Source organism: Gymnoscopelus microlampas (assembly GCF_963454915.1).
Source record: "Gymnoscopelus microlampas genome assembly, chromosome: 24".
NCBI classification, from domain to species: Eukaryota; Metazoa; Chordata; class Actinopteri; order Myctophiformes; family Myctophidae; genus Gymnoscopelus; species Gymnoscopelus microlampas.
Window position 1 is genome coordinate 11,252,566 of NC_139961.1, and position 27,833 is coordinate 11,280,398.

General features: G+C 44.1%; 1 protein-coding gene across 1 annotated transcript; it reads left to right on the forward strand.

Annotated features, from left to right (window-relative positions):
• Positions 1–625: 625 nt before the first annotated feature.
• Positions 626–27,737, forward strand: pwp2h (PWP2 small subunit processome component). Its single transcript, XM_084050823.1, has 21 exons — positions 626–781; positions 1,372–1,484; positions 2,413–2,507; positions 3,110–3,209; positions 4,520–4,663; positions 5,237–5,372; positions 6,351–6,613; positions 9,169–9,312; positions 9,849–9,919; positions 11,143–11,279; positions 13,404–13,552; positions 15,171–15,318; positions 16,000–16,150; positions 20,268–20,448; positions 21,542–21,689; positions 22,249–22,357; positions 23,542–23,607; positions 24,806–25,024; positions 25,720–25,870; positions 26,528–26,602; positions 27,397–27,737. Exons 1-21 carry the CDS (start codon positions 764–766, stop codon positions 27,578–27,580), a joined length of 2,802 nt encoding a protein of 933 aa, XP_083906949.1. The 5' UTR covers positions 626–763; the 3' UTR covers positions 27,581–27,737.
• The last annotated feature ends 96 nt before the right edge of the window (positions 27,738–27,833 follow it).

A 27,833-nucleotide genomic window follows, 5' to 3' on the forward strand; every position in this document is an offset into this window, starting at 1 on the left:
TTTTTCCCCCCACAAATACTTTCTCGACTATTGTGTTTTTTCTTTTTTCTTTTTAGGTGTAGGCTAGATCACTATAGGCTTGCTAATAATTCATTTAGAACAGGGGTCTTCAACAAGGGGTCCGGGCCCCCTAGGGGGATGGGGGTCCTCAGAGTTACTACAGGGGGGCCGCCAAATCTTTGTGTGATATGATTTTTATTTTACATTAGCCACTTGAACCCTAGCATCCCTTTTCAGAGGCGAGCTTGAACAAAAAATGGCAGATCTACAAGCTAGCTCACAACGCCTCGCAGCACAAGGCGTTGTGAGCTTGTAGATCTGCTATTTTTGGCAAAGAGGTTTGGTGTAGAGAGGAAAAAAGAGCAGACCAAGTAAAACAAAAAAAAGTAGTTTAATCTGCAACACAATTTTATACAATACAGAGGATCCATGCTTCATCTCTCTCTTTGCTAGGGGCCAGGGGGTCCTTGGCCTGAAAAACGTTGAAGACCCCTGACCCCTGATTTAGAATGATTGATGTGCCATATAACTTTCGTTCCTTTACACTCCCTACCGCTAGAGGACGGCGGTTTGCGCTTTCAACTCAAGCCGTAGTAACCCGGAAGTGTCGGGTGTCAACAAAACGTAAACACGTGTGTGAGTGTGTGTGTGGAGAGAAACTGCATGGACTGAGATCTCACTAAAATGAGCCTTATATTCATGTTTACACAGTAGCATATGATCTATGATTCACAAGTTCGAAGTATAAGGAGGATTTAACACCATGAAGTTCGCTTACAGGGTAAGTAACACACTGTCGGCCGACTTTTATAACGTTATAACGTGAGTGACTGCAGCGCATAGTTAGATCATATAAATGTAGTCATGACGGAACTTCAACCTGGTTTGGGCACTTTCCCCATTCAAATATAAAGTGCTGATCCAACGGCCACGGATGTAACAAGTTGAAACGGGTGGGTCTAAGTACCCGTATCTTCCCAAGTGTTCAATGAAAAAGCATTTTAATCGGATCGGTGGCCATTTTTCTCGTAGAGTTATAATTCACCATAGTGGAGTACACCTCCCCACCGATAGGGCCGCGTCGTTGAAAGCAATATGAAAGAAATTCAGAGAAAATGGCCACCGATCGGATTAAAATGCTTTTTTTATTGAACAATACGGGTACTTAGACTCACCCGTTTCAACTTGTTACATCCGTGGCCGTGGGGTCATCACTTTATATTTGAAATCTGAACGTTTATGTAGATGTACGTGTTGTACACGGAGAACGTGCCCAAAGCATGCTGAAGTTCCGTCATGACTGTCATGATATGACTGTCATGTTTCAGGGCTAATATAAATAAATAGTGTTTATTTCTACACTCCTTGTAGTTTTCCAACCTGTACGGAGCCGTGTACCGTCAGGGCAACCTGAGCTTCTCCAAGGATGGGAACGCAGTGATCAGTCCTGTTGGAAACAGGATCACAGTGTTCGATCTGAAGAAGTGAGTGAATGAATGAAACCGTGGATGTTACTGCTTACAGGGAGTGAATTGTCTTTTTAACTTAAGTACAAGTATCAATACTGCAACGTAGACCTACTCTGTTACAAGTAAAAGTCCGGAATTTCAAAGAGAAATTTAATAATAATAATAATATAATAATAATAATTCAAGGAGAAATATATGCGATCTGTGGGGGGGGGGGTCTGTCTCAGACATTTTCATTTCAATGCCAGGACCCCCAAAACGTATGTATTTTAGTCGGGAATGGGGGACCTCCATTTGAAAGTATTTTGTGTCAGGTGCATAGGCATGTAATGGGACCCACATAGGGGATTTGTCAAATTTTCTTTTGTTGAAAATGGCAGATCTACAAGCTCATAAGTCACATGTTGTGGGTTTGTAGGTCAGCTATTTTCAGTGCTCTCATATCTGGTATGTATGTATTTTTTAAATGGTCATTTTTGACTCAAATCTGTGCTTCTGTGGGTCCCTATTACGACATTAAACACACTAAACAATATTCCCTAATCTATTACAAAATATTTTCAGATGGGGGTCCGCAGTCAAATACATATAATTCTGGGGGTCCTTGACATGAAAAAGTTTGAGAACCACTGATATAGAAACGTATGTTTTTCAAGATATTTGTACCAGAAACAAAGATTTGAGTTACAAATGTTTGCTTTAAAAAATTGATATATATTCAAAGATTTGCAAAAAATGTTCACCTTTTTTTCAAGAAATTGCAGATCTACAAGCTCATAGTGCGGCACTCAGTGCCACGCTATGAGCTTGTATATCTGCTATTTTTGAATAGCCAAAGAAATCTAAAAATGACACAGACTGACCACCATACCCGCTGTTTTTTCTACATTATATACATACATTATATTTTACATTCTGACACATTTTTTTCCCTGTCCCTCAGCAACAAATCCGAGACGTTACCGGTGTCCACTAAGAAGAACATAGCATGTGTGGGTCTCTCTCCCGATGGGAACCTGGCTGTCTTGGTGGATGAAGGTAGTGAAGCCACTATATAGGTTGAACCGAAGGAGAAAGTTCCTCTTCAGTACCTGGAGAAATAAATACTTAAAGGGATATTTCACTTTCAAAAAAACTTTTGTTCATTTTATCATCTACTCAGGCATTTGTGAGCCCCCCAGACAGTTTTTAGTTTGCTCGATTCAGTATTTAGATATTTGATATTCATTTTATCAGACACGCCCCCTTCCTATACAAACCCATTGTATCTTCAAACTCCATTTTAACCATGTTAAATTCATCTAAACACCCGTCCTTGGTTCTGGTGACTCACCCTGCCCTCCTAATGCGTGAGGGGGCCGTGTTTTTCCGATACATTTTTCCGATCGGAATGTTTGTTGTCTGAGCGGCGTGCACGACTCGCCTGTGTGTTTAGAAACGATTGGACTTGCGATCATAATGAGAAGAAAAAAAATTTGTGAATTTTTTAAAGTTATAAAAAACACTAAATCGCTGGCAGTGGGCAAACACAGCCAGAAATAAGTCTGGTAGGGAATGAGTTAATGGGTTAATATGTGTTAATTGTTCATATTTGTGTGTGTGTGTGTGTGTGTGTGTGTGTGTGTGTGTGTGTGGTACAGATGGTGCAGCAGTGTTGGTCAGTCTGGTCACCCGGGCAGTGCTCCATCACTTTCACTTCCACAAGCCTGTCAACAGCATCCGTTTCTCACCCGATGGCAGGTAAACAGCTAGCCCCCATTTGGAACCTCTCCCTCCGCTGCATAGCTCCGAGATGAGGTCCCACATTCTCGGGTTCTTGTGGGGTGGGGGGGGTGGGGGGGGGACACCGGCGAATATTTTCCACTATGCAGTCAAGAACACCTAAGCGACGGGTTGAAACGAGCGTTTAAATCGCTTATTTAGTCAGCCTGTGGCAGTGTTGATTTTGACAGCAAATTTTGGATTTTGAAATCACCTGAAAAAGTCACCTGAAATGTTTTAGTTTTTGTCCGGTTTTAGTCCACTAAATATCATACGATTTTAGTCGACTAAATCTACAGTTGATTTAGTCGACTAAAATGTATTTTTGGCGGTGCCTTGATGGCGTCGTAATGGCTGATTTTACACTTGGTTGCATGCTGAAAATAGCCGATCTACAAGCTCACAACGCGTCGCAGCGCGACGCGTTGTGAGCTTGTAGATCTGCTATTTTCAGACAGTTTAGTTCTACTGGATCTCTTCTCCACTCACCCCTCACTAACATTTTAGTCTAGTTTTTATTTGTTGACGAAATTGTCAATATATTTAGTCTTAGCTTTAGTGGTCATAGCGTAGTTTGTATTTCATTTTAAACAGCATGCCCTGCTTAGACTGAACAGTAATAACAAATACATCAATTGATCAAAGATTGTGATGCTTTTGCGTTACGAACTGTGATATATGTAGACATTTCCCTTATCTGTGCAAAAAAAAAATAACTTGTTAGAGGTTTAATGTGAATGGTAAGACTGGCCGGTGAGTTTGGGATTATATCAGCCTCTATGCAAATCGACAGAAAAAGATCTCCTGTGAAAATATGTTCTGGAAGGCTTAAAGGGATATTTCACTTACAACAAAGCTTTTGGTCATTTTATCTTCTACTCAGGCTTTTGTGAGCCCCCCAGACCGTTTTTAAGTTGCTTGATTAAGTATTTAGATATTTGATATTCATTTCATCAGACACGGCCCCCTTCCTATACAAACCCATTGTAACGTCATACTCCATTTTAACCATGTTAGATTCATCGGAAACACCCGTCCTTGGTTCTGGTGACTGATATTGTCCTTCTAATACGTGAGGAGACCGTCCTCACGTATTAAAAAGAAAAAAAAATCAGAAATAGCTGATCGATTAGCGATTAGACTAGATTATGTAATAATTGTGACAGACCTACAATAGAGCGTTTAATGCGTCCTTTTGGATTGTGTACCTATCGCTGATCTGTTGAAAGAGAGTGTGGAGAGAGAGCGGAGGTCATCGTCTCAGACTGTTATGACATTTTCCTCCTCAGGAAGTTTGTCGTGACTAAAGAGAACGTGGCGCTGATGTACCACGCTCCTGGGAAACAGAGGGAGTTCAACGCCTTCGTGTTGGACAAGAGCTACTACGGCCCCTACGACGAGACCACCTGCATCGACTGGACGGACGACTCCAAGTGAGCTCTTTGTTTGTTTGGAGCGCAGTGGTTCTCAAACTTTTTAATGTCAAGGACCCCCCAAAATTATTATATGTATTTAGCCGCGGATCCCCATCTCGAATATTTTGTGTTCCAGGGGGACCCCATGAAGCAAAGATTTGAGTTACAAATGTTTTGCTTATTATTCAAAGATTTGCACAAATTCTCACGATTTTTCAAACATAGCAAATCTACAAGCTCATAGCGCGGCACTCGGTGCCGCGCTATGAGCTTGTAGATCTGCTATTTTTGAATAGCCCAAAGAAATCTAAAAATGACTAATTTGATGACCAGCGGACCGGTAGACAGCGGTTCCGGTAGGAGATACAAAGGAGACTCTTTGTGTCTCCTACCGGAACCGCTGCCGGTCATCAAATTGTTGGTTTAGGAATGCGACAAAAACAAAAAAATAGCCATGAATTCAAGTCTCCATGGGGTGACTAATCGATTCATTGTTGGGGGTGAACTATCCCTTTTTAAGTAAAAAAAATGTGAGTACTTTTTCCAGCACTATCATTTTTTTTTTTACCGTCCTTCCGTTTCCTCCTCAAGGTGTTTCGTGGTGGGCGCCAAAGACATGTCCACATGGGTGTTTGGTGCCGAGCGCTGGGCCAACCTCATCTACTATTCCCTGGGAGGACACAAGGACGTCGTGGTGGGCTGTTTCTTTGAGAAGGACAGTCTAGATGTGAGTGTCCTCTCTCTGTGATGATGTCTCTCTCTCAGCTCATTCGCTTTCACGAGGATGCCGTCACTAATTAAAGGAGAATTTTGCCCGTTATGTTGCTATAATATCAGTGGTTCTCAAACGTTTTCATGTCAAGGACCCCCAAAATGATATGTATTTGTCCCTTTTTGACATACCTGATGTCATCACCAGTATATGCCCATATATGGGCATGCCCCCTTTTGTGCCCATATATGAAGCTGACATATGAAGCTGACACAGCACATTGAGGTTAGACAATACACTCCATTTTTGGGCGTAGCTGCATTGGCAACTCCTTATATGGTTGTAGCATAGTGACACGAGACGTCATGGTCCGTCCGCCTGCTGGCCGACTGTCCCTTAACCCATTAAGACCTGAGGCGATTCTTAAAAATGCTTTCTAAATCCTAACAGTTTTTTGAAAAAAATCTTTAAAAAATGTTTTCAAGATTTTTCAAAAATAGCCAAAGAAATCTAAAGTGACACAGATGCGTTCCATTAAGACCTGGAACGCATCTGTGTCACTTTTTAGATTTGAGCTAAAAAGCATTATTTTACACTTTGGCTATTCAGAAATAGCAGATATACAAGCTCATAGCGCGTTCTCAAGTTTGAACATTTGAGAACATTTGTTCAAACCTTTGAATATATTTATTTTAAAGCGAACATTTTTAACTCAAATATTTGCTTCTGGGGGGTCCCTGGAACAACATATTTTGAGATGGGGGTCCGCGGCCACATACATATCATTTTGGGGGTCCTTGACATGAAAAAGTTTGAGAACCACAGAAAACTGTTAGGATTTAGAAGACATTTTGTAGAATCGGACTCAGGCCTTCAATGGGTTAAGCCAATTGTAATAGGAGGTCTGTTAAACGTTCTCCTCATTCCCTCTTTCTCTCGTCTCCTTTTCGTTATGCTTGTGTGTTTTTGCGTTCCGGTTGACGACCCGCCCAGCTGTACACGGTGAGTCAGGACGGCAAGCTGTGCGTGTGGGAGAGCGACACCGAGCTGGACGACCTGGTGCTGGGCAGCACGAGGAAGACGAAGCCTGCCTCCCGGCAAGAGAAGGGAGGCGAGGAAGACGGCGAGGAGGAGGAGGAGGCCGAAGGGGAGGCAGGGGGGGAACACACAGGGGGGGGGGAGGTCATCAGAGGGAAAGCCGAGGCCCCCAAAGACGGAGGGAAGGTGCCGAATGTCCGCTACAAGCAGAAGAGCACGTGAGCTGCCCGTCTGACTCTCTCACACACACACACACACACACACACACACACACACACACACACACACACACACACACACACACACACACACACACAGATGCAGCCTTGTCTTACTCCAGGTTTAATGGCAAATGACTCTGTCAAGGTGTTGTCAAGGATGACACTGCGTTCAAAGTGTTCATAGAATTTTCCGATGATGTTGACAATTTTGGAAGGTATTCCATATGCCCATAGGCTCTCGGGATGAATACTGTCAAAGGCCTTCTTAAAGTCAATGAAGTTAATATACAAGGGGGGCGTTCCACTCAATACACTGTTCGATGATGTTGCGTAGTAAGGTAAAGATCTGACTGGTACAACCTTGACCCTATGCGAAATCCTGCCTGTTCCTCTCTTAGCTTGACATCTACTGTATGGCAGGCACTATCAAATCTCTTAAAGGACGACTTCACCGCTTTTCAACCTATCTTCATATAATAGCTCCTCACTAATACTCATGATAAAATGCTACAATTTTTTTCTACTTGGTCTGTGTCTCATAGGAGGGCTGTGGACAGTCCAGAAACCCGTCTACCAGTGACATCATCGTTAGGCATGATTTTTTTTCCAACAAGATTTCACATTTTTTATTTAGATTTTTATTAACACGAGAACAATGGCTTCTTTTATTGCATTGCAACTTTCCAGGAATAGAAAGCCTGCAGTTTCTATTAGCTTGGATTCCCCATTGATGATGTCACTGGTAGACGGGACTCCGAACTGTCCACAGCCCTCCTCTGAGACACAGACCGAGCAGAAAAAAATGGTACCATTTTATCATGAGTATTAGTGAGGACCTATTTTATGAAGATAGGTTGAAAAGCGGTGAAGTCGTCCTTTAAGAAGAATTCTGCAAAAGACTTTACTAGGGACGGACAGAAGTGTTATGCCTCGCCAGTTGTCACAGTTTAGTGTAGATGTTCCTTGGGCCGCTTAGCTGTTTGGTGATCCTATACACTGTACCGAGTTGTCCTTTAGCTGCAGCCGTCTCTGCTTCTTCGATTGCCAAGTTCTCAACAAAGGCTCTCCTATCCCTTCGATAGAAGAGAGCCTTATCGAAGGTGTTTCGAGGTGGTCCAGGTGGTGGTCTGGTGACCATCATCAGACCACCACCTGGTGATGGTCACTGCCAACAAAGAATAAACATTTTGGGTCCCAATACTGACCCCTGGGAGACGCCGCAAGCAATGTCCAAATGATTTGAGCTGTATTTGCCCAGCTTCACAAACTGTTGACGTCTGTCCAAATAACTTTGTTTTAATCCAGTCTACTGCAATGCCTCTGATACCAATTTTCTCCAGTTTGTTTATTAATATCTTGTGATAGATGGTGTCAAAAGCTTTTTTGAGGTAAATTAATATTCCAATTGCATCTGTGATTCTTTCAATGGATTCCATCAATGCCTGAGATGTTGATCTGTTAGTTCTAAAACCATATTAACTCTCTCTCTGAGAGTAGGCTACATTAAATCTTTCCAAAAAAGAATCTAGTCACCTGCTATTGAAAGGTTTCTCCAGTAGGCCTATCTTTGAAAATTGTGACCAATTGGTTCCATTTGGACACTGAATTACAGACCCATAAGGGTCCATTTGGTTTGTACACTCCGAGTCACAGACCCATATAAGGGTCCATTTGTACACTCTGAGTTACAGACCCATGAGGGTCCATTTGGTTCCTAACTACCCATCATTTAGCTGGGGATCCCCGGACCACACTTTTAGAACCACTGTCCTACACTGTGTGTGTGTGTGTGTGTGTGTGTGTGTGTGTGCGCCTGTGTGCGCCCGACACCTATTTTTACCCCTGAGTATCGAGAGTCAAATCTTGCTCTGAGCAGTGCATCACTGATGGGTTCCCACTCCGTGAGAGATTTAGATGTCTCCTTACTTGCGATAAGTGCTACACCGCTGGAGTGTGCATCATCTTTTCCAGAGAAAAGGATAGTAGAGCCCTCTTTTGTCACCTTGCGGCCTGAACCAGTCAATCTGCACTCGCTCACACCAAGGATGTCCAACTTATAGTTCTGCATTTCTCTGATGACTTGCGCTGTCTTTGACGTTTCAAACATAATACGGACATTCCATGCTCCAAGACGGATCATGGTTCGGGGGGTGAGACAGGGGAGAGGAGAGGAGAGGAGGGGGCGGGGAGGAGAGGGGTGAGGAGGAGAACCACTCAAGGGGAAAAAACATGGTGCCGTGTCATTGTTCCGACGGCTCATTAGTCCGACGGTTACTAAGCCTATACCTAACCCTAACCCTAACCGCACGCGGAAGCCAAGTAGTCGGAGTAATGGGATGTCGGACTTATGGGCAGTCTCCAAAAAACATCTAGATGCCAAACCTCTAGTTATACTAATTACTATTAGGAGCAGTGGGTACTGTAATACAGGGTAATACCGAGTAGAAGTTAGGCTCAGTAAAAAATTGTAGTACTTTTTTCCACCAATGCATGTTACCTCTGTGAGTACTTTTCCCACCAATGCATGTTACCTGTTACCTCTGCTCCTTCAGACATTTCTTCAACAAGGAGGGAGAATTCAACAACCTGACGGCGGCCACCTTCCACAAGAAAACACACATCCTGGTGACGGGCTTCGCTTCCGGAGTCTTCCACCTCCACGAGCTCCCAGACTTCAACCTGATTCACTCCCTCAGGTACAGGGGGGTCCCCCAATCGTGTTTTCTGTCTGTCTGAAAAGTTTAATTCACGTGTGCATTTACATTCAGCTGACACTAGTAACTTCGAGTGGGGGAGCAGCATATGGTGTTATAGTGCCTTGCACAAGGGCATTACAATTGGAAATGTACGGTACCTGCAGTGGGGAGATTTGACCTGAAACGTTTTCATTTCTGTACATGTTTACTACTACCACTAATTGACCATGTTCACACAACGACAACGGTCATCATACTCGTAGGGCGGCCAAATACATACACATCTTGGGGGTCCTTGACATGGAAAAGTTGGAGCACCACTGATATAGCATCATACTGTTAGGATTTAGAAAACATTTTAAGATATGTATTTGGCCACGGACCCCCATCTCAAAATGTTTTGTTCCAGGGACCCCCCAGAAGCAAAGATTTGAGTTACAAATGTTTGCTTTAAGTATTATTTGGATTGATTGATTTAATTTAGTATTTTGACCTTGTTTTTAAAATAACCGAAACACATTTGTATGTCCCTCAAGTATTTCTGACCAGAGAATTGCTACCGTGACCATGAACTACTCTGGGGACTGGATCGGCTTTGGTTGTTCAGGTATGAATCACTGCGTTTCTTCCTGCGTTGTACAGCACAGACATTTTTTGGGGGGAAACGGTGAAACAACAAAATCCAGTTAAATCCAGTTAAACAAGTGCCAGGCATCACTTTTTAGCTTTGTGTCGCTGGCTTCCACTGAAAATGGAAGCCCTCTAGAGCAGTGGTTTTCAACCAGTGGTCCGGGGACCACCAGTGGTCCTTGAGGGGGTTCCAGGGGGTCCCCAGCCAAATTAATTGTTAGGAACCAAATTGACCCTTATATGTGTCTGTAACTCTGAGAGTGTACAAATGGAACCAAATGGACCCTAACGGGTCCATTTGGTTCCATTTGTACACTCTCAGAGTTAAATGAACACTAATGATGATGATACAGTGTAGATTAAGACCCCCCAAGAAATCATATCTTTTCAAATGGGGGTCCGTGGGCTAATATGTGTCAATTTGGGGGTCCTTGACGCGGAAAAGGTTGAAAAACACTGCTCCAGAGCAGGGGTCTTCAACGTTTTACAGGCCAAGGACCTGCTGAGAGAGAGAGAGATGAAGCTCTCTCTCTCTGAACGAATCTCATTTGAACGAATCATTTGAACGGATCATTGTCGTGAACATGAACAAACTCATTCGTTCACTGAGCGTTTTTTTACCCAGCACTAGTTGAAAATACATTTTCGGTATTTTTTTCTTTAAGTTCCTATAGTTCATATAAAGATTTGGTGGCCCCCCTGTAGTTACTCCGAGGACCCCCTAGGGGTCCTGGCCCCCCTGTTGAAGACTCCCTGTTCTAGAGGCTGCTAGCGGGACCTTTAGACCAGTGGTTCTCAAACTTTTTCATGCCAAGGACCCCTAAATTGATATACATTTGGCCGCGGACCCCCATCGGAAAATGTTGTGCCAGGGACCCCCAGAAGCAAAGATTTGAGTTAAAAAGGTTCGCTTTAAAAAAATATATGTTCAAAGATTTGCACACATTTTCAAGATTTTTCAAAAATAGCAGATCTACAAGCTCATAGCGCGGCACTCGGTGCCGCGCTATGAGCTTGTAGATCTGCTATTTTTGAATAGCCAAAGTATAAAAGGTCATAATTATTCTGATGCTATATTTACACATTTTGCTGGGTACCCCCTGGAACCCCCTCAAGTACCCCTGGGGGTCCCCGGACCCCACTTTGAGAACCAATGCTTTAGACGCTTGCTAGTGTTTTGTTGTTGTTGTTGTTGCTCAGGAATGGGTCAGCTGCTGGTGTGGGAGTGGCAGAGTGAGTCGTACATCTTCAAACAGCAGGGTCACTTCAACAACATGGCGTCCCTGGCGTACTCGCCAGACGGACAGTACGTCGCCACGGGAGGGGATGACGGGAAGGTGAGTGTTCCATCCTGTCTTATCTCCGTCTTAACCCATTGAGACCTGAAGCCGATTCTACGTGTCTCCTAAATCTCAACAGTTTTCTGAAAAACGTGTGTTTCTGTATCAGTGGTGCTCAATCTTTTTCATGTCAAGGAGCCCCAAAATGATATGTATTTGGCCGCGGATCCCCATCAAAATATGTTGTTCCAGGGACCCCCAGAAGCAACGATTTGAGTAAAAAATGTTCGCTTTAAAAATATATATATTCAAAGATTTGCACACATTTTCATGATTTAAAAAAAATAGCAGATCTACAAGCTCGTAGCGCGGCACTCGGTGCCGCGCTACGAGCTTGTAGATCTGCTATTTTTGAATAGCCCAAAGAAATCAAAAAATGACTAATTTGATGACTAGCGGACCGGTAGACAGCGGTTCCAGTAGGAGATCTGCTATTTTTGAATAGCCCAAAGTGTAAAATAATGCTTTTTAGCTCAAGTCTAAAAATGACACAGTTCCAGGTCTCAATGGGTTAATGATTAATTGAAGACAAAAATGTATTCTTCTTTTGACAAATATGTTTGTCCAATGATAGAACAAGCACATTGTACATTTTGAGATATGATGTGGGATCGGTTGTGTTACCAGATGTAGGCTTCTCTCTGCAGTATCCCCAACGTATTATGTTAAATATATTTTATGTGACAGATTATGTGAAAATATATGTCAAATATTAAAGAATCTTAAATGGATAGTTCACCCCCCAAAAAAACTCTCTCGTAAAAGAAAAAAATGAAAAGGGGAGACGGTGAGGCTGAGTGGGTGGAGTTGGAGTGGAGTGGAGGTGGGGTTAGTTGTCCTTTTCTATGTTTGCCAGCACCCCACACACACACACACACACACACACACACACACACACACACACACACACACACACACACCATTAGTACACACCATTAGTACACTCGGAGTTAAGTTAAAGGGATAGTTTACCCAAACAATTACTTTTTTCTTCTTTTTTTTTTTAAGATATTTTTTGGGGCTTTTCTGCCTTTATTTTTTTTTTGAGAGGACAATAGGCTGACAGGAAATGGGGAGAGAGATGGGGGGGTGACACACAGCAAAGGTCGCCGGGAACGGGAGTCGAACCCGCGACACGCTGTAAGACTGGATTACCAGTCATGTGGTATGCACCTGGACCGCTAGGCCAGCGGGCGCCCACAATTACTTTTTTCTATCGATTAGTCACCCCATGGAGACAGATTAATGGATATTGTTTTGTTTTTGTCGTATTCCTAAGCCAATAATTTGATGACACAAAGGAGACTCTTTGTGTCTCCTACCGGAACCGCTGCCGGTCATCAAATTATTGGCTTAGGAATGCGACAAAAACAAAACAATATCCATGAATTCAAGTCTCCATGGGGTGACTAATCGATAGAAAAAAAAGTTATTTTGTTATTTTGGGGGTGAACTATACCTTTAACATAGAAAAACTGTATTTAGAGCATACGGTATGCAGAATTTTCTCTTTTGAGTATTGGGGGAAGCGGAGGTGCATGCTACAGCCACAGTATGTCATACATGTACATTCTACATGGATTAAAGTTCTCAGTCGCCAAGACTGATTTCAGTCATTTGGATTCCATGGAAGCAGCTTGTCTTCTATGGAAGCATGTTGCGCAGCAAAAATAGCCGATCTACAAGCTCTCAATGCGTCTGCGACGCATTGAGAGCTTGTAGAAAGGCTATTTTCGGTTATTTTAAGATTAGAGCATTTGAAGTGGTCAAACTATGTTCAGAAGCATCTTCCATCATATCTTAATCGCCTCGGATATTTAATATAAAAGCAACGGTTAAAGCCTGAATCTGTGAATTTGTGTTTTTGAATCCGTTGGCAGTACTGTATGTAGAACAGCAGGACCAACATTACTAAAGAATCCTAATTTTACATATTGTGTTCATCGTTTAGGAATCGGCGCTAGTGTGTGTGTGTGTGGGGGGGATCCTTTCACACTGTTTCACAAATCGCACATTAGGTTTTCAGTCGTGAGATAAAATGTTGCTTTAATCCATGATTCTACCACCATGCTGGTGTCATCGTAAAGCTTTAAGCTGACTGGTGTGTCGCCCGGTTCGCAGGTCAAGGTGTGGAACACCAACAGCGGCCTGTGCTTCGTCACCTTCACGGAGCACACCAGCAGCATCACCCACGTCACCTTCGCCTCCTCCGGCTTCGTCATCGTCAGTGCCTCCCTGGACGGCACAGTCCGCGCCTTCGACCTCCACAGGTAGGGAGGGGGTGGGGGGTGTTGAAACTTGAAATGGGACATTCTGCATAATGAGTACTTTTTTACTTTTTCTACTTTAAGTACATTTTGATGCCAATACGTCTGTACTTTTACTCAAGTACATTTTGAATTCCGGACTTTTAATTGTAACAGTATTTCTATATTGCAGTATTGATACTGCAGCTAAAGCTTAGTGCTTTATGAGTTATCCAGTTTAGTAGACCTTGTATTGTGAATTGTACTTCAATGTACTGTTAATCATGTCTCACTAAATAAAGTACATCAATCAATCAATCAATACTTTTACTTAACACATTGGCTGCCAGCTTTTTCAATTTTTCCCTACAGTAGGCTGGCAGACTTTTTCAATGAGAAAAAAAAGCACTTAGGAGCCGAGATACAGAATTTTTAAGTTTTCAGTTATAAGGAAGTGTCTGGGAGCAAAACTCTTCGGAAAATCATATCTCCTTGGTCTTTGGGTTTTTTTTAAAAATTAAAAAAAAAAAAAAAAATATTTTGAAAACATTTTTTTTTAAAAAGAACGCAGATCTGCGTCAATGGCAGCCAACGGGCTTTTGCGCAAATGAACGCAGATCTGCGTCAATGGCAGCCAATGTGTTAAATAGAAACTGTAATCACTGTTTCCACCACTGCAATTGCGTTTCTTTCACCATAGTAAAAGCTGCATTCATGTAGCCTGGGGACCAGACCAATCTGCCAGTGCAAAAAAAAAATTGCCCTTGGCAATTTGGGTCTGGCACCGCTCCGCTGTGAATCCATTTCCTGCTCCCGAAGTCTGGGGTGGCCAATCAGGGGCCTGTATTCAATTATCGGAGACTGTAAATTGGTAGTTGGTTGTAGGTCGAACCAATTGTGTCCAGAGCCATTGTTTTGATCCCGTCCCTTGGGGAAAAAAAAACGTCCTCATAGAAGCACCAGACTCATATCCACGCAGTGATATAGTCTGGCACTCTGGCTACGCCAGGCTAGCATTCATGGTCTGGAGAGCAGTGGTGGAAAAAGTACTCAAATTCTTTACTTAAGTAAAAGTACCAATACTGCAATATAAAAATACTCTGTTACAAGTAAAAGTCCAGAATTAAAAATGTACTTGAGTAAAAGTACAAATGTATTGGCATCAAAATGTACTTAAAGTACCAAAAGTAAAAGTACTAAATATTTGAAAATAGCCGATCTACAAGCTCACAACGCGTCGCGATGCGACGCGTTGTGAGCTTGAAGATCTGCTATTTTCAAATAGCCTACCTACAAAATAGCGCTAAAGTGGTTAATGTATGTTTCATTATATCATAGTTTATATCTGAAAAGTAACTAGTAACTAAAGTTTACAAATAATTGAGGTGGAGTAAAAGTACAATATTTGCCTCTGAGATGTAGTGGAGTAGAAGTAAAAGTATTGGAAATTGGAAATACTCAAGTAAAGTACAAATACCTCAAAATTTTACTTAAGTACAGTACTTAAGTAAATGTACTTAGTTACTTTCCACCACTGCTAGAGAGTGAACTGTTTTTTTACAGACGGGTAAAAGGGCAGAGGGCTCAAGCCCCCTTTGATGCCTGTGTGTGCACGTGCCTGGTGTGTGTGTGTGTGTTACAGGTACCGAAACTTCCGGACGTTCACGTCCCCGCGGCCGGCTCAGTTCTCCTGCCTGGCGGTAGACGTGAGCGGGGAGCTGGTGAGCGCCGGCGCCCAGGACTCCTTCGAGATCTTCATCTGGTCCATGCAGACGGGCCGTCTGCTGGAGGTGAAGAAAAAGCAACAACTGATCTGATCTTGATATTCTGTTGTTTAACCCATTAAAACCGTGCCATGCTATGAGCTTGTAGATCTGCTATTTTTGAAAAATCTTGGAACATTTTGGCAAATCTTTGAATATATGTATATTTTTTTTTAAGCGAAAATTTCAAATCTTTGCTTCTGGAGGTCTCTGAAACCAAATATTTCTTTGATGGGGGGGGGGGTTCAAAACGTCAAAACGTTTGAGCACCACTCATATAGCAACATATGTTTTACAGAAAACTGTTTTGTAAGACATTTAGTAGAATTAGCCTCAAATCTTAACACATTCCCTGAGAGGTATTAATTAATAAATCATTTTGCTTCTGCCAGGGATTTTTACCTTATATTGACGGGAGGCGCGATGTGCACGTGGATGTAACGTTGGGTGGGGGAGGGTCTGATCTATCCACCAGAGAAAAACTTTTCTAACCGTCCATTCCTTCTGTCAGGGTCCTAGGATCATTCCTAAGTTGCGTTAGAGCGCCCTCTTGTAGAATCCTTTTTGAAAAGACTGAGAACGCCGTCAATGGCAGGGAATGTGTGAATGGGCTAGTCTTCAATCACAATTGAGTTGTAGTAATGCTAAAGTAAACGGCCCCAGCCTCTTTAACTGCTACTGCTCTATAACCATGATGTAACTGTGTAGGTCCTGGGGGGCCACGAGGGGCCCGTGAGCAGCCTGTGCTTCAGCCCGGTCCAGTCCATACTGGCCAGCGCGTCCTGGGACAAGACGGTCAGACTGTGGGACATGATGGACAGCTGGCAGGCCAAGGAGACGCTGAAGCTCACTGCAGATTGTAAGTGTCTTAGGAGAGAGAGAGAGACAGAGAGAGAGAGAGAGACAGAGCTTGTAGATCTGCTATTTTCTTATTTCAAAATGTACTTGAGTAAAAGTACAAAGGTATTGGTATCAAAATGTGCTTGAAGTACCAAAAGTAAAAGTATCAAAATGTTTGAAAATAGCAGATCTACAAGCTCACAACACGTCGTGATGCGACGCGTTGTGAGCTTGTAGATCGGCTATTTTCAAATAGCCTAGGTATAAAGGGCGGCTGTGGCTCAGAAGGTAGAGCAGGTTGTCCAATTATCCGTGGGACGGCGGTTCGAATCCCGGCTCCTCCTGTCCACATGTCGAAGTGTCCTTGGGTAAGACACTGGACCCTACATTGCCTCCAATGATTCGGTCGGCGCTAGCTTGACACCATTGGTGGTGAATGTGGGAAAAGTGGGGACGCTGGCGTCGACTGTTCGCCGCTCCACCTCCCAATGCCCCCCCCCTGTATGAATGAATGAACCATTGTAAAGCGCTTTGAGAAAATTTGAGTACTTAGAAAAGCGCCATAAAAATGCAATTCATTATTATTATTATTATTATTATTATTATTATTATTATTATTATTATTATTTTCAAATGGCCGAAATATATTAGGGATGCCATAAACTGTCCATGATCAAATTGGACAGCCCTGGTGACTATTTTTCGATTATTCGACATAAGTTAAGACACATACTTAAGTGAGTTGTTGTTTTAATAGAGGACTCGGTTTGTAAACAATGTCAACGTGCAGGCAGATTCTCTGCATGCATACTTCACAGTACGACGGTGTCACGTGGTGAACATAGCCGATCTAAAAGCCCATAATATCTCAAGAACAGATTCAGAGCTGCGCGACCCACAGGTTAAGAACCACTGATGTAACGCAGCATACAGGGAGATATGCATGCTCCATATAAGGCCCGATGAGGTCAGGAGACACGACATCCGGTGGCCGGCAGGCTATTTAAGTTGGACGCAATGAATTTGAAATCTGTTCATGTGTACCGAAGCATAGCAATCTCTATATAATATTAGACTTACTATTCATTATAATTGAACTATACTTGAGCTAGCCGTATTGTCAACCTTAAGCTGCTCAAAGGTCCGAAAGATGACAGACGGAATTAAGGTGTGGCGAAAGATTTTGTCAACTATCGCCCTGGTGTACTTGCTACGATGGTCCACGGCCTCAACCAATGTGAACGGCCTGACCGATGTGACCGCCATGCATGATGGCGGTCATGATGAAATCTGGGATCAAATGAGGAAACTCCAACTCCAGCTCTGGGAAACCCAGAAGAGGATCGATTGGAACGAAGAGAAGATCGAAGCCAACCAACGGAATATCCATCGACTGTCCAACATGCCAAAGGTGTTCTTTGATGTTTCTTGCCAGGACTATCCTGGACTTCATTGCAAATATATATCGTCATCTTCGTTCGACACTGTGATATTCAACCGTGTTAACATGAATATAGGAGGCGGCTACAAACCAGCTCGCGGAGAATTCATTGTGCCAATCTCAGGAATTTATTCAATGCGGTATACTGCAATTAACCTAGTTCGTCCAGATAATACAGATCATTGGAACCACCCCTCCGTTGTCATGTATTTTGATTATAACAACGATGGTGACAACTCTAATGGCTGGTCAATTCTGGTTGGCCCGGCAATTCCGTCTCATTCAGCTATTAACTTCCTGTCTGATGAAAGGATCATGTTTCTCTCTCAAGGGTCTAGAATTAGAATGCAAAGGCCTAGTTGTAGAACACTCTTGACGGTCTCTTTCTTTGGTACTCTTCTCAGCGAGCAAGAAGAAGGTCCTTACAACTTTGAGCACGTCCCCGGCGAAGCCTCTCGATTGGCTAACCACAGCCAGTGCTCCACCATCTCATCCAAGGAGATTCGGTCCGCCATCAAGCTCATCCTCCCAACTGAAATGGCCCAGCAAGCCCTGAATGAAGGCTCCAAGGCTGTCCTCCAGTACAACAGCTCACAGTAAACTGTAATAGTCTTGTTGCAAACAAAGGTCCCTTTGGACCACACACATTTAACTCAGTGGTTTTCAAAGTGGGGGCCACCAGGGGCCAACTGGACAGAGGAAAATGGAATAAGGCTTGGGTCTGGGTTCATCCACCAGAAAGAGCTGGAACAAGGCTATAATCCAAAGGGCAGACAGAGGAGGAAAGCTGGCATGTCAAGGCTGTAGCCATGAACAAGCTGGGCAATAGTACTGTGTGAGGTGGGAGATCATGCAACAAAGGGCACTGACCTGGGCAAGACATCAAACCTTCACACATGGAAGTACAGCCAACCATGATCATTCCTTGTCCTTGTGGTGACAACCAGATTCTGACTCAGTTGGCAGATGATGTGGAGCAGGCAAGAAAGAAGTGTCTGATGGGCCTTGTTTGTTTCATCCACTTTGTCAGGACAAGAACAGAGTGACAGCAGGGATGAGGAGCAAAGGGGGTCTGAACCACTTTAACCTTGACGTCCCTTATTTTGGGGATGTCATTATGCAGAACAATTCAGACATTTCGAAAAACAGTGGTTTAGTGTTAACTGGTGAAGAAGCAGCTCAAATTCTCAGAGATAACCCTTCACATCTAATTGTGTCCTCTGTACAAAGCAGGTGGTTGTTATGGAGCTTACAGTACACTGGTAAGAGAGGATTAAGAAGGAAACATCGGCGCAAGCTTAAGAAATATCAAGCTCTAATCATGTTTTTTTTTTATTGAATATTTTGTAAAGCAGCACAAGTACAGTCAAACACTTTGTCTAAAAGGATAACACCTTCTCTCAGAGTCGAGGGATCATTCCTATGTTGTGTTAAAGTGCAACTTGTGGATTCTTTTTTTTTAAATTGGAGATCTCCGTCAATGGTGGTCAACGGTTAGATTTGAAATATACAGTACTTTCGTAACTGTACTTAGCTACTGTACACCACTGAATTCACCATATGAAGCCCACTGATGTCTAAGGCAACCGGGTCTAAGGCAAGGAACAGGAGAAAAGTGGGGCCCTGACAGACCAAGGTCTGCCTTATAAACTAAAAAGCAGGCACAGCCTGTCTATTCTAGTGGGGGGAGGGCCCTGACAGACCGAAGTCCGCCTTATAAATCTAAGGCCCAGACATCGGCCTATCATACACTAAGGCACAGGGGCATGAACAGAACCTACCGCCGTTCCATGCACCCACCCACCCTCAGGTGGAAGCCACACCCAGGACTGCGTGTGCCATGGATCCTCATCTGAGGCAAACGGAGGCGGGTGAAAAGCCACCAACTCGGTTGGCGTAACCACCGCCAGGTGGTTCTTGGGGATGAACGCCGGGTTAGGTTTTTTTTTTTGCACACTCGAAGCACCTCGGGTCGTCGTAGACGGCGTCTTCAGCGTGTGCGAGGCCCAGGCAGTTGACGCAGTGGTCGTGCATGTCCCATTCGTCCAGAGTCTGGGAACATGAACGGGAGCCGCACCGCCGCAGGGGAAGAGCCAGGCTGGTCTCCCGGTGTCGGCGATCGGCGACGGCTGGACGGTCCCGTCGAGCCATGGTGAAGAGGGTGGCTAGCTAGGCTAAAACCACCAAGGAGAAGAGCTAACCGCTAGCTGCTAGCTGGGCTAACGAAGGCTAGCGTAGTTGAAGGTTAGCGTATGTCTGTGTTTTCCGCACCGGGAAACACAGTAGTTAGAAGAGGGAGAAAGGTCGGGGAACTCAGTGGACCGGGATCCGACCCGTCGCTATTGAGCTTGTAGAAACCCGCAACCTCGATTCTTAGAAGTGTGGAGCTCCTTCACACGCTTGGCAGAAGGAACAAAGAGAATGACTTCCGCGTTCCGGTTCCTTTTATGCCCTCGGGGAAGGGACTACCGGAAAGCGACGGAAGGCCCATCGGCTCAGGGAGTGAATGTGAAGCTTCTGTATCATCGCCAGAGGGTGCTGTTTCCCATATGTGAACAACGAGAGAAGAAATGCTACAAAACCTCTTAATCCTTTTAATGTGGTCTGCGCCTGGACCGCTAGGCCAGCGGGCACCCCCAACAAAGCAGTGTTTGTGTTTCTGATGCTCATTGGGTCTTGTCTGTCTGTCCTCCAGGCTTGGCGGTGACGTACCGACCCGACGGCCAGGAGTTGGCTGTGGCCGGTCTGAACGGTGAGATAACCTTCTGGAACCCCCACACCGCCACGCAGACCAGCTCCGTGTCCGGACGCCACGACCTGGAGATGGGCCGCAAGGAGACGGATAAGGTCTCCGCCAAGCAGTCCGCCAAGGGCAAGTGAGTTACAGTCAGGGTTCCCCTCGTTCATGAACTTCCTGGAAATCCATTGAAATGAGAAAAAAATGTTTTCCAGGCCTATAGGAAAGGTTTGGATTTAATCAAATGTTTTGGAAAATGTTTGGATATACAGTACGTTGTTTTTGCTATTGATTTTGTTAACTCATTGACTGCCAGAGTTACCCCATTAAGACCTGAAGCCGATTCTACAAATGTCTCCTAAATCCCAACAGTTTTCTGAAAAACGTATGTTTCTATATCAGTGGTGCTCAATCTTTTTCATGTCAAGGACCCCCAAAATGTATATGTATTTGGCCGCGGACCCCCATCTCAAAATATGTTGTTCCAGGGGGTCCCAGAAGCAAGGATTTGAGTTAAAAATGTTCGCTTTAAAAATATATATATAAAAAAATGTGCACACATTTTCACGATTTTTCAAAAATAGCAGATCTACAAGCTCGTAGCGCGGCACGAGCGGTGCCGCGCTATGAGCTTGTATATCTGCTATTTTTGAATAGCCAAAGTGTAAAAATAATTCTTTTTAGCTCAAATCAAAAAGTGACACAGATGCATTCCAGGTCTCAATGGGTTAAACATCATCTATGGCTGCCCTTGCCAGCGATTCCGAGCGTTTTCACTAACCTTTGAAAAATCATAGAATATTTTTCTTCACAAAGATCCACCCGCCGATGGCTTTAAACGATGTAGGAGGGTCTCGTAGAATCGGAGAAAGAAATGTGTGCCGCTGCGATATAATCCATTCCATAGTTGTGGGCATTTGAATGTGGCTTGTTTTTGCCTTTTTTTTTATTTTATAAATCTTATAATACTTATCCAAACCAGCTCCATTTTGTTGTGATCACGTGATCAAAAATAATAGATCTACAAGCAACAACATGTTGCACCGGTTCCGGATCCAAACCCTGTGTGTGTGTGTGTGTGTGTGTGTGTGTGTGTGTGTGTGTGTGTGTGTGTGTGTGTGTGTGTGTGTGTGTGTGTGTGTGTGTGTGTGTGTGTGTGTGTGTGTGTGTGTGTGTGTGTGTGTGTGTGTGTGTGTGTGTGTGTGTGTGTGTGTGTGTGCGCGTTTTTCCAGGTCTTTCTCTGCGTTGTGCTATTCCGCGGACGGTGAGTCCATGTTGGCCGGAGGTCAGTCCAAGTTTGTCTGCATCTACAACATCAGGGAGCAGATGCTGCTGAAGAAGTTTGAGATCTCCTGCAACCTGTCCTTTGATGCCATGGAGGTACGGGAAGAATAATTCAGTTCGGTTTATTTTCAGCATTGTTTGGACAAAGAAAAACAAGACCAGGAGACCTGGTTCTGCCAGACCCAGATGGAACAAATTCCTAGTAGGCAACACACCTACAAACCACTTTATAAGTTAAAAGTATAAATCATTTTAGGCATTTTGTGTGTAGGGGTATTTGGTTGTAGATGTGTATATAGGCTAGACCAGCAAACCTTCCAGTCTGTTTACATTCACCTGTCCCTTGTCAGTCAGTGCACAGAATATGGGCAGAAGGGCTTTGAATCCAGCATTTCATTTCAAGTTTAGGTCATTTACTATGCTGCTTGCGATCTAATATGATCTAATGGCCAATAATGAACCAAACTAGGCACCACAATTACAACAAGTACAGATCCTGTGCAGTTACACGGCACATGTTTAAACCAGTTGAATTAATGGTAAGTCAATGTTTAAGCAGGGTGTTCTTAAAGAACATGTCACATGTCCTTCAGAGCCACCTCGAGGTGTGGCTCTCCAGGACGTCTCTGTAGCTGTGCTCCTTCCTGTTCCTCAGGAATTCCTGGACCGGCGGAAGATGACAGAGTTCGGCAGCCTGGCCCTGGTGGACGAGGGGACCGGCGATGGTGACGGTGTCCACCTCAGCCTGCCGGGAGTCAGGAGAGGTACAATTTAGGCATTTAGCAGACGCTCTTAATACAGAGTAGAGTTCCTGAAAATTAAGGCCCGGTCCTAACTGGGCCCTACTGGGCCGGCCCGAACAAATTACCATGTGCCCGTAAAACCCGAAAAGGTTTCATAATGTGCTTAGTGTCCTCAAAGTCACGCATCCAACAAGCTCTGAACTGAACAGATTGGACCTTCCGTTCCAGAGATAATGGCCAAAACATCTTGAAAACGACCTCTTTAGCCGATTTTCGTTCGCCAATTTTCGATCGAGTTTTGGCCGTTTTGTCACCGTGATAACACGGGGCTAGGGCTAGGTCGGACGGCGACAAACTAGATACCTGAGTAAAGTTCACTTTGAGCTGCTTCCAGCGCATACACTGCCATTTCCGTCGCCCTTACCGTTAGGCCGCTAGGGGCAGTTGAGATTTCTTTTTTGGGGGTAACGGATACAAATGAACCTGGCATCTGTCTACGTAACATGCAATCTAAATATTTTAGCCTTTGCATGAGCCTGCAAGGTCGTCAAGGCTACCGCAAGTGCTATGGGCTAAGGTGGAGTCAGGAAAGGTACCGTCCCTCATTCCCCGTTGACAACATGGTGCCCTTTTAGCAGGGACGTGCACAGATAGACTCTAGGTGGTGCTGGAGCACCTGCCCTTTGCCCTCTTGACCAGAAGTGCCCTTTTGAAAAACAGGGAAAAAAAGTTTTTTTTTTTTTTTTTTCAGTTTACAGCAGGGGTCTTCAACAGGGGGGTCCGGGACCCCTAGGGGGTCTTCAGAGTTACTACAGGGGGTCCGCCACATCTTTATGTGATATGATTTTTCTTTTTACCATAACCACTCGAAACCTAGCATCCCTTTTCTGAGGAGAACTTTAGCCAAAAATAGCAGATCTACAAGCCCACAACGCCTCGCGCTGCGAGGCGTTGTGGGCTTGTAGATCGGCTATTTTTGGCAAAGAGGTGTAGAGGGAAAAAAGAGCAGACCAAGTAAACAAAAAAAAGTATAATTTACTTGAGCACCTGCCCCTCAAAATGTCTGTGCACGCCACTGCCCTTTTAGCGTACGGCAGCGCTCCACTTTACATTTGCCACTCGCACAGATGAAGTGGAAGACGACTTAACCCCTCCCTGTCGGGATGTAGTAAAGCAGCCTCTCTTCTCTCTTCATGTCTCCTCAGGTGATATGAGCTCTCGCCACTTCAAGCCAGAGATCCGAGTCACCTCGCTGCGGTTCTCTCCCACCGGTAGGTATCTATGTTCCCACGTTCCCATGCAGTGGTTCCCAAACTGGGGGTCCCCAAATTAGTTTGGGGGGGGGGGGGTCCCCTGCTGATTAGCTAAATGTGCAACATTGTTTTCTCACTCACCAGTAAACAAACCGACATACAGTATAAGTGTATACAGGGTATTTGCACATTTCTAAAGTTACAATTGAATGACTTTTAACTCGTTCACTGCAACAACAAAAAATCATTGCGATTCCCGTTCGCTTGTTATACCCAGTTGAAAATAGCATGTCTTTTTTTTTTTAAAGATTTTTTTTATTTTGGGGCTTTTATGCCTTTATTGATACGATAGTAGTCTGACAGGAAATGGGGGGGGGGGAGAGACGGGGAGTGACACGCAGCAAAGGCCGTCGGGATCGGGACTCGAACCTGCGACACGCTACTTTGTCAGGCTACTTTGTAGCCTAGGTGCCCGGACGGCTACGGCAGCGGTCCAGGCCGAAAATGGCATGTTTCACCCAAACATACGGTACATAGTAAAACACAGGAAGCCGAGATTCCGAATATTTCCCAAATACTTTAACCAGTAAGTGAATGGAGCAGTAAATCTTTGGATCGCGTTATCTCCTGGTTCTGTGTGAGAAACGGCACTCGGTGCCGCGCTATGAGCTTGTTTATCTGCTACTTTTGATATAGCCAAAGAAATCTAAAATGACACGAATGAGTTCCCGGTTTGAATGAGTTAACACTGAGGGTTTTTGCTGTGTAATATACAGTGGTTCTCAAACTTTTTCATGTCAAGGACCCCCAAAATGATATGTATTTGGCCGCGGAACCCCCATCTAAAAATATGTTGTTCCAGGGACCCCCCTGAAGCAAAGATTTGAGTTACAAATGTTCGCTTAAAAACAATATTCAAAGAAAAAAAAAGATATTCAAAGATTTGCAAAAATGTTCAAGATCCCTCAAAAATAGCAGATCTACAAGCTCGTAGCGCGGCACTCGGTGCCGCGCTATGAGCTTGTAGATCTGCTATTTTTGAAAAGCCAAAGTATAAAAGGTCATAATTATTCTGATGCTATATTTACACATTTTGCTGGGGACCCCCTGGAACCCCCTTTAGTACCCCTGGGGGTCCCCGGGCCCCCACTTTGAGAACCGATGGTGTAATAAAGGCCTCGCACTGAACCGTCCCCCTTCCTTCCCCCCCTGACAGGCCGTAGCTGGGCCGCCACCACCACCGAGGGCCTGCTGGTCTACTCGCTGGACGGAACGCTGGTCTTCGACCCCTACGACCTGGACCTGGACGTGACGCCGGCCAGCGTGCGCCGGCAGCTGCGGCTGCAGGAGTGGGCGCCGGCCATCGTGCTGGCGTTCCGCCTCAACGAGGGCGCCCTCATCCAGGAGGCGCTGGAGGCGGTGCCTCATCAGCAGAGTGAGTCGTGATGATGACCTGCCCTTTTTTTTTTTTTTTTCAGTTTACACCAGGGGTCTTCAACAGGGGGTCCTCAGAGTTACTACAGGGGGTCCGCCAAATCTTTTTGTGATATGATTTTTCTTTTTACCATAACCACTCGAAACCTAGCATCCCTTTTCTGAGGAGAACTTTAGCCAATAATAGCAGATCTACAAGCTCGTAGGGCTTGTAGATCGGCTATTTTTTGCAAAGAGGTATAGGTGTAGAGGGAAAAAAGAGCAGACCAAGTAAACAAAAAAAAAGTATAATTTACTTGAGCACCTGCCCCTCAAAATGTCTGTGCACGCCACTGTTGAAGTTCTTGCCGGAACTCCAAGAAATGAAAAGCCTCTGAAATTTCTTTGGGGATCATTTGAAGTGGTCAAACTAGCAATATATTTTAGAAGTGTCTTCCATAAAACCCTACTGGTCTTATTTTTTTTGGTTTGTGAAGAAGCCACTGGATTATCTTTAAATTCATTATGGTAATCTAACTAAGTGAAACTAAATGCAATATCATTGTGTGTGTGTGTGTGTGTGTGTGTGTGTGTGTGTGTGTGTGTGTGTGTGTGTGTGTGTGTGTGTGTGTGTGTGTGTGTGTGTGTGTGTGTGTGTGTGTGTGTGTGTGTGTGTGTGTGTGTGTGTGTGTGTGTGTGTGTGTGTGTGTGTGTTAGTTGGTGTGGTGGGTGGCTCCCTCCCTGACGTGTACATTGAGAAGCTGTTGGGTTTCGTGGCGGGCTCCTTGGAGAAGTCAAGTCACCTGCAGTTCTACCTTAGCTGGGCCCAGAACCTCCTCCTCCTCTATGGACAGAAACTCAAGAACAGGTGAGGAAAAGCAACACGTGTGTGTGTGTGTGTGTGTGTCTGTCTGTCTGTCTGTCTCAATAATACCTATCATATTTCACTGTATAATACATGAATATAATATATTATATATTGAATATTGTCTCAAAATATCTTAAACCAGGGGTCTTCAACAGGTGGTCCGGGACCCCTAGGGGGTCCGCCAAATTTTTGTGTGATATGATTTCTTTTTTCGCATTAACCACTTGAACCCTAGCTAGCATCCCTATTCTGAGGAGAACTTTAGCCAAAAATAGCAGATCTACAAGCTCACAACGCCTCGCGCTGCGAGGCGTTGTGAGCTTGTAGATCTGCTATTTTTGGCAAAGAGGTATAGGTGTAGAGGGGAAAAAAAGAGCTGACCCAAGTCAAATAAAAAGGTTAATCTGAAACGCAATTTTATACAATATAGAGGGGGTCCCTGCTTCATCTCTCTCAACTGAGGGGTCCTTGGCCTGAAAAGGTTGAAGACCCCTGTCTTACACCATCCATAGCTTTGATTCAAATATAAATATATTTCTTTCATCATAGTACACACACTCGATGTAACATGACTTATTTCAGGATAAACGTCCCACCTCTGGCTTGAATTAGAACTTTTCGGCCCTTTTCAAAAAAGCGTTTCTTGTTATTCCACAGAGCTGGAGCGTTGCTGCCAACCATCCAGTCCCTACAGAAGAGCCTCCAGAGACATTTTGAAAGTCTGTCCAAGCTGTAAGTCTCTCTAGTTGGCAGTGATGGAAGAAGTATTCAATTTCAGAATCAGAATCAGGTTTATTGTCACATCACAGGTTTACAAGGTAAAAAAGTGGGTGAAATTCGTTTTTGTACAACACTCCCATCGCAACGTTAAATTCCGTAGAAAGAAGAGTGGGGAGAGAGAAAAAAAAGAGGGGTAGGGGGTTAAGTGGGAAGGAGATCAACAGAGAACAATAGAAGGCCAAAAACAAGTTATCTACATATTTACAAAGTACCTGAGATAAGAGACAAACTAAGGTGCCTGAGCATAGCAGCAATGTATGTATACTGTGCATGATATACTTATAGACGCTAAGGTGCTTAGAGAGAAAAAGAGCGCAATAATAAAAAATCAAAAAAAAGTTTGTGCGTTATACATGGGGATTAAGGTGCAGAGGGTCAGTGCGTGTTCACCTAAGGGTGGACTGACCCTGGTATAATCCGCAAGTAGCTCCATGAAGGAGAGCAACAAAAAGTAATCTTTAGCATTTTGACTAAAGCTTTTGCCACAAAGAGTACATTTCTTTTTTACTTAAGTAAAAGTATCAATACCACAATGTAGAAATACTTTGTTGCAAGTTAAGGTACAAACTCATTGTGCGGCATGTCCCATTTCACAAGTTTCAAATCAAATAATTGTAGTGGAGTAAAAAATACAATATCAAAATTGTACTTAAGTACAGTACTTGAGTACATGTACTTAGTTACGTTACACCACTGCCCACTGCTATGGTCATTTGAAGCATGCTTTGTCTTGTGTTTCCATATAGATGTGACTGGAACATGTACACCATGCGCTACACGGTGGCTTTGTCCAAACAAAGAGGGATAAAGAGGAGAACGGAGGAGGAAGAGGACGACGAAGGGGACAATGAAGAAGATGATGATGAAGATGAGGAGTTGTCAGACCAGATGAGTGAAGCGTCTTTGGAGGAGATGGCTATGGTCATGTAGGCCGCACCCTGGAGTCACCCCAGTGTCATTCCATCAAAAGACGACAGATTGCGTCGTAATGCTGGACTGTCCAGACATTGTTTCTTTGTATTTCAGTGAAAGATTATGAACATTTCTTTTTTTAAATAAACCCTTTGTATTGCTGATTTCACATTTACACAGCATCTGTGTTCTTTGGTCTACGGCAGGGGTCTTCAACAGGGGGTCCGGGACCCTTAGGGGGTCCTAAGAGTTACGACAGGAGGTCCGCCAA